Here is a 14,766-nt window from a genome sequence, read left to right as displayed (position 1 = left end):
GAGTTTGTCAAAAAAATAAATAGATCATTTAAATGCGCACTTGCACTTGGGTAACGACATAAATTACGTGCGTAAAAACTGAACGGCTTCATTTCACGAGTACGGATTGCTGGGCGAGTTGGTGTTGCATTTCAGAAAAATTCATAGCACATGCGGACACGATAACAAGGAAAGAGAATAGACACCACGGAGGGGTACTTTCAACTGTTTCGTCGCGATTTTTTTTCTTGTTGCTTTGGCCATGTTCGTGCATGCACCGTTCCAGTATATCTTCTTTTGTCGGCAGTAAAAATTTCAGTTGATGTCCAGCGCTTTTCTGTGTGGTCTCTTCTTTGTTGTCCCGTCTATACCGCGCTCCTGAACGTTGTTTCATGTTTGCTTATAACCTACGCTTGAAGGGATCCGTATGTCAGTATTGTTGAGCTCGAGACGCAGCCAGCCTTGAAGTCTTAGCTGCTACCATCCACAGCGCTGACCACCGATTATTGACAAAATGGTTGTCGACGCTTCGCTGCAGTCGCATCAGCACGCCGAAGAGAGGCTTTAGTGCAAACGCCTTTGGCGAGAAGGAAACCAACGTAAAGCTGCCAACACGTTCGCTCTACAACTGACGCCGCAGTTATTGTGCTTAATTTGCAAAGCCGGTGCCTGGATCGTCACCACAACTTCCGAGAGAAATCGTTATATTGAAAAGGCAGCTTCGTTTTATCAGGCTGCAGAATGACTTGTCGCTGTTACGAATACTATTACCGGCAAAAAGTTCCTGCCATACGGAAGCACCACATTGACATAGAATTGTGGCCCAAAGATGTAATGTAGACAAGAAAAAACGAAAGTGTGTTTGATAAATAACGTTAAGTACTGCAGCATGAGGATTTTTACCGGCGTAAATAAACTTGGTTTCCTTAGTTCGAATGTATCTCTTGTGAAGTGCTGCAACCATGTTTTCTTCGCAGGTGGTTCCAGGGCTTCGACTGGGACGGGCTGCAAGCGCGGACTCTGCAACCACCTTTCGAACCACAGGTACGAACCTTCCCCTTATATAAACATTTATATAATGCGACTGTTTTCGTATGTTATTATCATTTGAATAATTTCTTTATCTTGATACCTTCGTTGCTGTTATGAGCAAATATCATTACACTAGTGATATTTTATACCAAGTCGCGTAAGTAGGTTACATTGCTTTCTGATTGCCATATTGTTTAAAGGAATCTAAGGAGGCAATGTGGGACACTTCCGTATTCAAACAATGATCCAACGTGCCCACCTTGCTTTTCTTTTATTCGTACTAGTTTCTATTAAAAATCCGGCACTCACGTTGTGTTTTCTTTTTAGTTATTTTAGTCTTTTTTTCTTGTTGAAGCTCGATATCCACAAGGTTGTTATTTTACATCTGCTCATTAGGATTCAAAGCTGCTTCCTGGCTGTCTCCAAATATTTTTCCGCAGTGAAACGACGTTCACTGAATTATTATGTTCCAGAAAGATATCGCGAGCTGAACTCTTCAGTGACTTTCTTGCAAGAAAAGAGTTTTGTGCAAAGTAATGATGAAACATCTACGCAGATCCTGGATACAAATGCGGGATACTCGAGATAAATGCCGTAAAGCTTTAATCAACGCCTTTGCAACTCCTCATGTTAATATCCATTTCTCATTACTCCGTGCGTAAATACGGTGGAATTATACCTGTTTGAGCCAAACCGGGGCCATATTACTGAGTTTCTCAGTTGTGATATATTGCGCGTTATACAGCAAACTCTACTCCAAACGCACCATTCTAACGAACTTAGTGAACAGCTTGAAAGCACACTACAGCGGAGACGACACAAGTTGGTGATTTCAGTAAGCTTCGCACCTGCCCTCTGAGCATTGTTCTATGTACCGTCAGTGGTCGCGTAGCAGGCAAATGAGTTCGTTAGCTTTGCCTACAAGTGACGCCCTCGCACCAATGCACGAGTCCTATGAGATCTCATGGCGGCGCTAGCATTCCGTCACCTAAATAAATTGGGGGCAAAAGATTAACGCGAGGCTAAAAACACCAAGGAAGGCCAGAAGTATTCGCAGAAATAAGCTGAAATGTGTCATAATAACAAATAAAACCCTCTATACAGGATGCAATATCAAACATTTTCAAAGTATTTCTGGAATTTTGCGTGGCCCTGTCACCACCGCAAGCTTTGTCAGGCGAAAGATACAGGTGCAAGCGGCACATAAAAAATCAGTACGAAATATCTCGGAATGTTCACCCAGCGACTAGTCTTCCAGGAATCCTCAACACGACTGCGCAGACAAGTAGCAGAGCCAATCTCAGAATCTCAACAATAGAGATAATCATTATTACTTGGGCCAGGTTCATCATCATCAGGAGGTCTGCGCCGGCTGCAGGGAAAAAGCTTCTCCTACAGATCTCTACTGACCGACTCCGCTATCTACCTGTCCCTTAACGTTATGTCTATCATCCTACGTTCCATTGCTCGGTAAGTGGTCCTCAATTTAAGTTGGACCCTTTCAGCGCGCCTCCACGTTTCTTCCCCGTAGGTGATTACCGCTAACATACAGCTGTTATACACTTTCCTCTTCAGGGACAATGTTAGGCTACCATTCATTATCTGAGAATGCCTGCCGAATACACCCCGCCCCATCCTTGTCCCTCTAATTATCTCTGTCTGATTGTTGGGACCCGGGGTGGTCACTACGTGGCCTAAGTAGTGACCCCGGGTCGTTATCCGGGTTACTACTTCCACTGCCTCGTAACCTATCTCAAAACGCTGGACGCTTCCGAGACTATTGAGCATTAGTTTATTTTCCGCATAATAATTTTCAGGACCACGATTCTACTCTGCTTGTCCAGCGTGGTAATCATACTTCGCAATTTGTGTCCCAGAAGTTACTTAGCAAGGCAACGTCAGCAGCAAATATGAGGCTACCGAGTTATTCTCCATTAACTGCTATAGCCACCTGTTCCCAATCCGATGTTCTGAATATCTCTTGTAACCATGCCATGAATACCACTGCAGAGATAGTCTCCTTGTATACGCCCTTCCTTATCGATATTTTACTGGTCTCCGTATGAAGGACTATGGTAGCTGTGGACCTATTGTAGATGTCCTCTAGTATATATAAGTAATGCCCGTCTATTCCCTTATTCCGCAATGCCTGCATGACTGCTGAAGTTTCTACCGAGTCGAATGTTTTCTCATAAAATATGCAGGGTATATATAGGGGTTGAGCTTAATCTGCGCACTTCTCTATCCCCTGATTGATCACGTGAATATGGTGCATTCTTGAATATCCTTAACGAAACCCTGCTTCTTCGTCAGGTGGACGGATATCTAAGGTGAAAGAAATTCTGTTCGCGATTGGTAAGTAGGTAACTAACTAGGTAAGCAGATAAGTACCTTACAGACGACTGACTGGCCTGTAATTTTTCGAGTCCTTCATGTTCCCTTTGTTATGGATAAGGAAGATGTTACCGTTCGTTCAAGGTTCTCGGTACACTCGCGGTATACAGACATTGCGTATACTGGTTTGCCAGTTTTTATAGTACAATTTTCTCGCCATCCTTCAAAAGGTCTGCCGTTATCTGATTCTCACCAGGTGCGTGGCCTCGTTGTATTTCTTTCAAAGCCTTCTTTACTTCTTCTGTCGTTACTGGTCGGATGCCTACCTCCTCTGAACAACTTCTTCGTTTGGTATTATCCTGGATGTCGCGGGTACTGTACGCATCTCTCTAGAACTCCTCGGCTGCTAAAACTATTTTATTTCTGTTAGTGATGACGTTGCCTTTCTTGTCATTAGGTTCATGCATCTGATTTTGTAGCGTGAGCTACACTGGCCGAGGTTGAGAAGTTTTGCGTAGCTCCTGGAGAGCCGTGCTGCGCAAGCGCGAGGAGCAGTGACGTCAGACGGCGCACAGCACGTTGCTCGCTGCCCGGCTTCTCTCACACACCCCACGCGCCCAGCGTCTTCGCCTACCTTCGTTTCGCATGTGGCTGGCCGGTCCACTTGATGATCATGCCAGGAGTGGCCGGGTGTGGAACTGATGGCTCGTGCGTCGCAGCAACACCGGCATGCACCTGTGGAACCTGCTTCGCTCTGGGGCGACTGGTGACACTGCGCCGGAGCCTCTTGATAAATATACATGTGTCACATAATGCGTATACCGTGTGTGTCATTCATGCAGCAGTAAGCATGGTAATCACGCTATCCTAGACAACCAGGAAAGCTAAGAATAACCAGCTGATCCTTAGCTCAGGCTACGTATATCCTGGCATAGCCGAGCTACGCCACTGCTAATTTTTAGATGCGAAGCAGCTTATGGTGGCGCCTGTTCCCTCCGCCGTTGTGCGGCGCCCACACCCCCACTGCGCATGCTTGGCCGCACCGCCGATGATGATGGTGGCAGGATGCCCCTATTGATTGGCCAACCAAAGAATCCGTCACCAGATAGCTTCGCGTTCAACCACCGTCGTCATCTTCCCGTAGGGGAACCTCCTCCCTCGAAGCCGCGATGAGTGCCACGGCCAACGCCACCGGTAACGCCACCTGCAACGCCAGCGTCAACGCCAGTGTCAGCGCCGTGGACAGCGCTGCGGAGAAGAGGGCACAACAAGAAGAACAAGAAGAAGAAGGAGCAGCACCTCCTCCTGCCATGATCGTCCACCCGGAACACGAATACGCCGACCTCATCCCGAGCCAAGACTTGGTGCGCCTGATCAAACACGCGAGTCCGTGTGCGGCCGTGTGCAAGCGCGAGGACATTATGGACCGGGACGAATACTACACCTTGAGAGGATGACAAAAGCGGAACAACATGAGCTACTGCGCGAGATCATCCACCGGCAGACGGTCACCGTCAGCACCTCCGTTACGGGTCTTCTTCACCGGACCGGCCGGTTGCGGCAAGACGTTCGTCCTCCAGCTTGCCATGGACCTGTACAACCGGTACAGCAACACCGGCAACAACACCGCCTACAACGCGTTCGTCATCTGCGCAAGCACCGGAAAGGCGGCTGTCGAAGTGGGAGGAACCAAGGTGCACGCGGCTTTCAAGCTCTCTCAGAAGACCACCGGCCCCAACAAGGACGGAGGCCTCAGCGCCAGCGAGTTGAACACCTTCCGCGTGGCCTTCCGCAACGTGAAATGCGTTATCATAGACGAGGTGACCATGATGTCTGCGGACAAGATAAACGCAGTCGACTTGGGTCGACCCCATGGCTGCTTCGCATACTACTGAGGATTTCCGTACGGGAAGATGGTGAATTTTTTTTTGCCCATGCCTGGACGCTTCTTCACTGCTTTCAGGCTGACTCCATTCTTTACAGCACGATTAATCTTCTCCATACTATACTTTTTTATGTCAGCTGTATTATGCTTAATGATAACATCGAAAGCTCCGCTAGTTGTTTGTCTCTTAGCTGAGATGGATACCGTCAAGGTTTGCTATTTGTTAAATAAATTTTTCGTCTCCTGGGAAATTTTGCCTGTATCCTGTTTAGCGATCTTGCCTCGGACTTGTGTTGCACACTCCTTGATAATGCGTATAAAATTTTCTCTGGCTTCCTGTGTCGTAAACTCTGCTTCCTCAGTTAGAGCTGAGTATCGTTTCTGCAGCGCGATCCTGAATTCTTCAACTCACCGTCTTAATGTTAGCTCATTGATCGGCTTCTTTCGTACTAGCTCGTCACGGTCACTCCTGAAATCTAGCCTAATTCGAGATCTTACCCCGCTGTGGTCCGTACACCTCACCCTCCCCCTTCCAAGCGCTTCCACATTCCGCACAACTTAAGAGTCATCGCATAGTGTGAAGTCTATTTCATTTTTTATGCTTGCCATTGGGGCTCCTCCACGTCCACTTCCGGCTCTCCTGCTTACGGAAGAAGGTATTCATGATGCGCAGAATATTACGTTCTGCGAACTGTGTTAATGAGTCCCCTGTGTTGTTCCTACAACGCAACATAGTTCCTAACTGCCTGGTTTCCATTCTGCGTCTTGCCTACTTTAGCATTGACGTCTCCCATAACTAGGGTTGTCTTCAGTTTAGCCAATGCCGATCCCTCATCTCCATAGAAGCGTTGAACTAACCTCAGTACACCCTATTATATCCAATTCAATGCCCTCTAATTAAGTGAAGCACTGTAATTTAGTGCACTTTAATGTAGAGCATCGGCCTATCCCGGTGCGCCGCTATTCCGTCCAGATTAAGGTAAATCCGTGTGTTGATGGAATTGCATACGGAGGCTTGGGTTGCGGCCTGATCACGGCGACTATTGCCGGTAACGCACTCCTCCCGCAGAGCAGGATTGGCCACCCTAGCGTAGTAATGGCCACAACCTCCCATGATTGCGCCAATGGTTACAAAAGCCTAACCGGTGGAACAGCAGGATACAGCGCTCATTCAGGCGCTGATCATGTGCCAGATAGTCGACAGGCTGCGGTTCCACAGACACCCACACGGAACGACCATCATGAGAACTGGATATAACGCATTTCAGCCAAACATACGCCATCATAACGACATCATATAACAGTGCGCTGAGCCTCCAAGTTTGCAGGGTCACCTAAAATTCCCCCAATTGGGTCTTGAAAATACCTTTGAATAAATTAGAGAAGCCTCTCACGTAGCACAACGGGAGCGGCTGGGAAAAACAAAATTGGGACACGCCATTTTGAAAAAGAAAGGCACCCATCTGGCGTAGAAACGAGAGGACGAGATAATCGATATACCACAAATTCAGCGACTCTGCATAGAAAAATTTCCCACTACAGAAAAACAAGGCTCTAAAATTTCGCAAGGACAGGCGAGAGGCCAGGATCAACTTCCCTCAAAGAAAGTTCCAAACCCATGAAAATACAGCAGACACCAACACGGTGTGTAAGAAGGTACAAATGAAAAAGTTGTCGTAGTGGAACTACCTTGGCAAACCATCTGACCCACGGCCGGAACGGAACAAATTGAAGGAGGTGCCATCTTCTTGGCACTCCACCTAACGTATCTGTTGTACAGGAGCTTAAACATCCTTACAGACTCTTAAAGCGCCATTAGACTTCGCGGCAGCCAGAAAACTTAAGCTCTTCGCAAAGATTCTTTCATCCACAATAAAGTAAAGTTCACCACATAACACGGACGTCCTTACGAGAGGCCAAGAAAGTAACGAGGGCGTCTTCCAAGGAGCAGGTGAACTAATAAACCGTACCTATTGCGACGACGGCTACCGCACTCCCCTCCCAGAGAAATACTTTGAATGTTCTCCTCATTTAACCCCTAGGAGCACGATGCTTCCCCGAACCACACGTACATGTCAACGGCTAAGAATCGCAAGGTGGGCGCAGGATAAAGAACCAACACGTATATCCACAAAGCTGGATGGAGGAAGATGTTTGGTTGTAAATATCCCGCATTACCTTAGAGCCCTAGCAAATGAGAGAAAGATCCAACATCTCCCACACACCCTGGTCATGTCCAAGAATTTTCTCAAGACAAAACAGCTCACACATTGGATACGCCACTTCTATCGTGACGTGGAATGCAGCCCTGACAAGCTCGTCCCTTCAGTATCAGCGTGAGCTGATTGATTTGGCACGGAAAGTATCTGCTGCATCTGCGGCCTTTGACTTTGGCTTCTACCCTTGAGCCCCTACAGTGTGTCTATCATCTTTATAAATCTACCCAATATCTCAAAAGAAATGAAAGGGGGAAAACCCCCAGGTAAATATCAGATAACAGCAGAGCTCTTGAAGGATGGCGGGGAAGCTGTACTAGTAAAACTGGCAAACCTGTACGCGCAATGCCTAATGACCGCGAGTGTACCGGAATCTTGGAAGAACGCAAACATCAAGGTGACATGAAGGACTTTAAAATTTACAGGCCGATCAGCTTACTGTCAGTCATCAACAAGGTACTTGCGAAGGTAATCGGTAGCAGAATTTCTGCCGCCTTCGATTTCAGTCAACCAAAAGAACAAGCAGGGTTTCGGAAAGGGTATTTAACAATGGACCATATTCACGTGATCAGTCAGGTGATAGAGAAGTGTGTGTAGTATACTGAGCCCCATCATAGATTAAGAGAAAGCATTTGGACCGGTCGAAACCTCAGCAATCATTCAGGCATTACGAATCAGGGTGTAGACGAGCATTATGTACGAATACTGGAGGATATTTACAATGGGCCCACAGCTACCATCATCCTCCTTAAGAGAAGAATAAAATGCCTATAAGGAAGGGTGTCAGACAAGGAGACACAATCTCTCCAATGTTATTCACAGCATTTTTACAAGAAGGATTCATAACATCGGATTGGCAACAGGTGTAGTAAGGGTTAATGGAGAATACCTCAGTCACCTCAAATTTGCTGATGACGTTGCACTGATATGTAACTCGGGGGACGAATTGCACAGCATGCTTACCGTACTGAAGAAACAGAGTAGAACCGTGGGCCTGAAAATTAATATCCAGAAAACTAAAGTAATAATCAGTAACCTCGGGACAGCACAGCGGTTTGATATAAGTGGCGAGGCAGTGGAAGTGGTAAGCGAATATTACTACTTAGTCCAAGTTGGGACCTCAGATCCCAACCACGACGTAGAGATAATCAGAAGGATAAGAATGGGTTGGACTGCATTCCGCACGCATTCTCAGATAATGAATAGCAGCCTACCATTGTCGCTGAAGAAGAAAGTGTACGAGGGCTGCACCTTACCGTTACTCACATACGGGGGAGAAACTCGGAGGCTCACCAAGAGGGTTCAACTTAAATTGAGGACGACTCAGCGAGCGATGGAACGGAAGATGATAGGTGTAACATAAAGGGACAAGAAGAGAGAGGAGTGGGTCACAGAACAAACGCGTTTTAAGGACATATTAGTATAAACTAAGAAGAAATAGACGTAGGCAGGACGTGTAATACGAAGGCAAGACACCCGTTGGTCATTGAGGGTAACAGAGGTGTTGTAAGCTGGGCTAGTTGGTACTGTTCAATGGCGGACAACAGCGCTTGTTTCTGTCTCCCCCTTTTCGTGTTTTCGTCCAGTTTGCGCTGTTGCCCGCCAAGGAAGGCTAGCAGAGTGGATCCCTAGTGAAGGCAAGCGTGGCAGAGGTGGCAGAAAGTTAGATGGGAAGATAAGATCAAGGCATTTGCAGGGAAAATTGGTCACCGTTAGCACAGGACCGGGATAATTGGCGATATATGGAAGAGGCCTTTCCTCTGCAGTGGGCGTAGATAGGATGGTGATGGTGATGATGAAGATGACGACGACGTTTATGATGATGATGATGAATCTCTCAGTCAATACAGGTATGCGTCCGGCCACAAGGTTAGAGAATAAACACTCCGAGACACGCAACTTGCCGCCTTCTGATTCAAGCTGACCAAAACCCCGCCGCCGAAACATTTCAAGACCAAAGCTTAAGCCACACATTCGTTGATAGCCTCTGTCTTTTATATTTCGCGGGAATCAAAAATCATTGCGGGCAGTCTTGCTCGCTTCGCTGTCCTTCAGTGCTTTGGAAGCATCAATGTCAAATGGAACAACTCCATTCCAAAGCTCTCCATGGACGCCGAGGTAACGCTATCGCGTCGTACATCTTACGACGTTAACCTAGTTGTTGTACGCTACCGCGTTGTTTGCTGCATAGTAAACTGATAAGAATTAGGCCCAGTGTTTTACTCCCCAAATTGCTTTTACACAGTGAATGCCGTAGCACCTTCAAGTGGCCAATTCTCCCTCCATGGTCGTCAGCAGGGGCTGCAAAAAAGCGCACTTGCCTCCTCCTCGTTGTTCCTCAGCCCACCTGTGCTGGCTGGTTTTCCTGCTGACTTTCGTTTTCAGAAACTTGCCAGAATGTTCAGCGCTACCGCAAAGTAAACAAGGGGGGAAAAGGAGGTAGGGGTAGCTGGACATCACTGTTCGTTTTTATTCAGCGAGTACTCAGGTAAACAGCGCCAACAAAAATATGTGCCAGGCACGCTTGGAAGCCTTAGCTGTGGAAATTCTGCCTTACATTTTTCCTTAAAAAAAACTCAAGTTTTTTCTCCGAACGAATTCTAGGCTAGCCTTGTCAACCCTGGATTAGATATGCCTGGGCTCTGAAATTGTTAAAGAGACACTGAAGGCGAATAGCCCGTTGGGCTCAGACGAAAGTTCAACTGCCCCGATTCCCTGCCATGGTTTATTCGGCGTCAAAAGGTGCTTTATTTGCCGAGAAATTAGCAATTGAAAAACGCATTTGATTCTTCGCGCCACCCCATGATGTTTCACGGGGAGTCAACGGCTACCGGAAGCGAGTAAGACAGGGTTGCGGTATATCAGGAATACCGAAACGTACCGAGCGGAGCATCACGGCCGCAGGAGCCACTGGTCGCGCACTCGGCGCATACGACGAAACATCTCGCCCGCGTACACTTCTGTTACCTGCCACTCTGTGCGTAAATGTTGGCGGCGCAAGGGACGTCAGATCGTGGTTAAACAATTTGGAATATGCCGGGCTGCCTTTTACTTTAACTGCATAACGTCTATGCGACAGCGCTACCGCAACGCGAACGACGACCGGGGCACTCTTTCATTTTGCGTTCTCGTTATGGATAGTCGGGTTTTCGTCTCTGCGATGGCCTCGGCATAACAGTGTGGCACCATTTATCAGTTTAACTTGTAACAGCGTGCAACGCTAACTTTGTGCGGCCCCCTACGTCGGCACCGTGACCGGAGTTGTAGTAGAACGTTTAGTGTTTTCCGTCGTGATATGTTAACGCTTATTGCGGCGTCTGTTGAATGTTTTGCGAAGCAAGTTGCCCATTAGTGCCCCAGCTTGTAGAAGTGCCCAAACCACTACCAGCAAAGGCTTTGGCGCCAGCATGGAATGAAAAACGTGCATAACATGATATAATATCAGTTTACTCAAGTACGCACCGTAGTGGAAGCATACCAGCACACAATGCCCGGAATCAGAAGATCCGGTTTGACGCACTCATTTAATTCAAAATTTAAGAAAATCAACAAATGGTTTCAACCCGCCGTGGTTGCTCAGTGGCTAAGGCGTTGGGCCGCTGAGACCGAGGACGCGGGTTCGATACCCAGCCACGGCGGCCGCTTTTCTGGTGGAGGAGAAAAGCAAAAACGCCCGTGTGTACGAGATTTCGGCGCATGTTTAAGATCCCCAGACTGTCACAATTAATCCGGAGCCGTCCACTATGGCGCGCCTTATCGCCTGCGTTACGTCGGTGCGTTAAACCCTAGAATAAACAAATAAATAAATAAATAAATAAATAAATAAATAAATAAATAAATAAATAAATAAATAAATAAATAAATAAATAAATAAATAAATAAATAAATAAATAAATCAAAGAAATGGTTTCAAATAAGCACATCGCCACGGCATTGGCTTTGAGGCCGAAGGGCATTAACCGGCGATCGATTGCATCTTGTCTGCCATAAGGGTAGCACTCGCTTATTGCGATTTACGGGGGCGAACAGGTCACTTCTGTCTGCCGCAAGCCCAGATGGTCTAAGAAAAATATCGCACACACCGGTGCGGGTTTAATTGTCGCTAGTGAAAATTCCAACATCGTAAGCAGAGTACATTCTCAGGAGCGACTCCGTCGCATTTCATCGCGAAGCAAATGTGACTACAACTCACACACAGCCTCGGCCGATGGCCTGGGTAAAACTTTTGTTACCTCAGCTCTACGACAGAGCTACACGAGAGAGAATTTTTTATCATAGGGAAATTACTGTCCACACAGAAGACGGGATTAGTGGAAGGGCCACCTGCTACTTGTCGCCACGCCGAACTACGCCGACTACGGTGAAGGTGCAAAAATCATCGCAACCGCCACCGCGGCTTGGCCGATTGCGAATGTCGGCACTGCTTAAATTATAACTGTACATTTATAATTGTTTGCGACTTATGAAAGTTAACGTTCAAAGAAAGATTTTATGTGTTGCTTTGATATCTTGATTGCGCGGTTTTCGTTCGGTTGTTCGTCACGTGACTCTGGGCACGTCGAGTGCACAGCGGAAGCTAGATGTTCACATATAAACAATGCATTTGCAGAAAAATGCAGGATGCAGCATTTTAGCTTATTATGGTTTGCGCACAGTGGTAAAGAATAGGCATTTTAAATGGGCATGTCCAGTTCAAAGGCGCAGCAGCACATGCGCCTTCTTATGTGCTGCAATTAGCGAGCACACTGTAGCGTGCAGACGCAAGAAGTCTTCGCAGGCCTATTTTCACAGAACGAGCAGGACAGCTTGGCAAAGGAGTCAGTGGGACACGGTTCATTTAATGAGAAATGTAGTCACCCAATTCTCCGCATCTTCGGAAGAGTACTCGATGGATCTTCATTCTTTACTTTCTGTTACAAGCAACGGACCCTGGCATTCGCTTTACTTTCATTGCATCCCTCAAATGTGTTGAGCGAACAAGGAAGATTTGATAACGAAACTTGGCGAGCCAGTAAAAAAATGCCTCATTTCGATAACTTTCTCTTTGAAGCTGAGCTTTCACGTACCTCGTGAAATAAAATAGACTTGAATGGATAATTGATGGATCTAGCATTCTCCGAGGCGACTTACCCCAGTATCGGTTACGTTCTGCAGAAGGCTATCATACTACGGCTACGACTTGTTCACACGCCTAATGAGCTAAGCGAACGCTGAAGTAATTGATCGTTCATTTAGCGCGGTTTGGTGTGTGAGGACGTGGCTTCGTTCTAATATGTCGGACAACTATCTCTCTGGACTCGGTATGCTTTCGATGCGCGGTGAAACAATTGAAAAGGATAAGCTAAGAGCGTTTGCAGATACTTTGCGGTGCGCGCGCGGTCGGAGACGCGTGTCGCTTGCACGACTGTGAGAATAGGTTTCTACAGAGCGAATGCGAATTATTCGCACTCTTTCCTGCCACAACATTTAAATTGACATGGTCACTTGGTCAGCGAAAGAAAATGGTGCTAGAAAATTATACCTTCGATCTTCCTGTTTCATTAAAGGTTGTTGCTATGTAGCGAAGTAGGTTTTGCAATCCTTAGGGCCCTGTAGAAAGAATAGAAAAGGAATTCTTTTAGATTTAACCGTTGAATATTGCGGTATTTCGCTTCTATTACTTAAATTACCCCCCCCCCCACCTACCGCTGTGCCTCGAGTTTCAATCCAATTGATTTATTTAGTCCAGTTTTTTTACAACAAAAGAAAAAAAAACTGAAGATGGCAAGTTTGCCCCCTCAAGTCAAAACCCACCCGACGCCCACGTTCGTACCTTAAGAGCGTTGCTTGACCTAAACACATTCCAAAATAAACCAAACCATGCCAATTCTACCAGCAGGCTATCTGGATTGATTTCCTGTAAAAACGGGCAAATGGCTGCTTGGGAGTTTCCCGCAACCGTTACAGAGAATTTTCAGCAACGTGGAAACCAATAACCCGAATTTTAGGAGCTTGATTTGCGTAAGACAGCATTAATGAACCCAGGAAATAAATGTAGACGACAAACTTTGAAAGCCGATTAACTCGGTTTTTTTTTTCTTTGCAGATTCGTGGACCTGCTGACAGCTCAAACTTTGATGTCTATCCCCGAAACTTCGAGATTCCGCCAGATGAGACATCGGGCTGGGATGAAGAGTTCTAAAGGCCATCGTTCCATCTGCAACACCGAACCCCTGTCTATACAACCAGGATTTTATTGAAAGTGCAAAGAAATTTAGCGCCCGTGAGCGCTGCGCGTTTACGCGCATCCACTCAGACATTCACACACATGCTTATACCCCTCACACACACACACACACACATACACACACACATACACACACACACACAAGCACACACACACACACACACACACACACACGCACGCACGCACACACACGCACACACACGCACGCACACACACACGCACACACACACCCACACACACACAAACACAAAACCGCACACCGATGTACAATCGCAATTGCACGTCCATTAAAGGCGTTCTACTTAAGGTCCAACGGCGCCCAGTGTGAGAGTCAACACTTTCACGCGGTTTTCTCTTTGCGTATTTACGCAGAGTGCGAGCCCATCAGTGTACACCTTCACTTGAACAGTCCCCTGTACAAGTACTCCTTACCGCAGAAGATGAGCTCGGGGAGAGAATGGTTCAGGTCAGGTTCCATGGGTTGACCTATTTATAGCCATGTGCGGTTATGAACGCCGCCTGTGAATCGGTTCTGCTGGCTACATGTGGTCACTATTTGCAGCAGTCGCAACCTCTATACATTGTTCGCTTCAAATCATGCCACTAACGTTCATAGCAAGCCGCGCTGCCTGCAATCAAGCTAGCTTTTTGGTTGGAAAGTCGCAGCACATTTTCCTAGGTCCACCACTTTGACACACACAAACAAAAAAAACCCCTCGGGTACGTGCATATATATATATATATATATATATATATATATATACATATATATATATATATATATATATATATATATATATATATATATATATATATATATATATATATATATTAATATATATATACTTTGATTGCGAGAAGGGCTGTCTCTGGTTGCCGTAGCAAATAGTAAAAAATGGGTATAGCTTCTAACAAAACTGTTTATTGGTCGACGTTTCGATCGGATGCCGATCTTTCTCAAGACGATCTTGAGAAAGATCGGCATCCGATCGAAACGTCGACCAATAAACAGTGTTGTTAGAAGCTATACCCATTTTTTACTATATATATATATATATATATATATATATATATATATATATATATACAGTTGG

At 46.3% G+C, this 14,766-nt stretch overlaps 1 protein-coding gene across 1 annotated transcript in view; it reads left to right on the top strand.

Annotated features, from left to right (window-relative positions):
• Positions 1 to 14,389, top strand: part of LOC144178451 (cGMP-dependent protein kinase, isozyme 1-like) — a 513,788-nt gene extending 499,399 nt beyond the window's left edge. Inside the window, exons 14-15 of the mRNA XM_077706319.1 lie at positions 957 to 1,023; positions 13,532 to 14,389. Of these exons, the coding sequence (XP_077562445.1) occupies positions 957 to 1,023; positions 13,532 to 13,627 (163 nt within the window). The 3' untranslated portion in view covers positions 13,628 to 14,389. The remainder of the gene's footprint in view (positions 1 to 956; positions 1,024 to 13,531) is intronic.
• Positions 14,390 to 14,766: the final 377 nt, after the last annotated feature.

This window comes from Haemaphysalis longicornis, unplaced genomic scaffold (genome assembly GCF_048455015.1).
Source record: "Haemaphysalis longicornis isolate Haplotype H1 unplaced genomic scaffold, Haemaphysalis longicornis Haplotype H1 scaffold_1, whole genome shotgun sequence".
Lineage (NCBI taxonomy): Eukaryota > Metazoa > Arthropoda > Arachnida > Ixodida > Ixodidae > Haemaphysalis > Haemaphysalis longicornis.
Note: the sequence above shows the minus strand (reverse complement) of the source record. Positions and strands in the feature narration are given on the sequence as shown.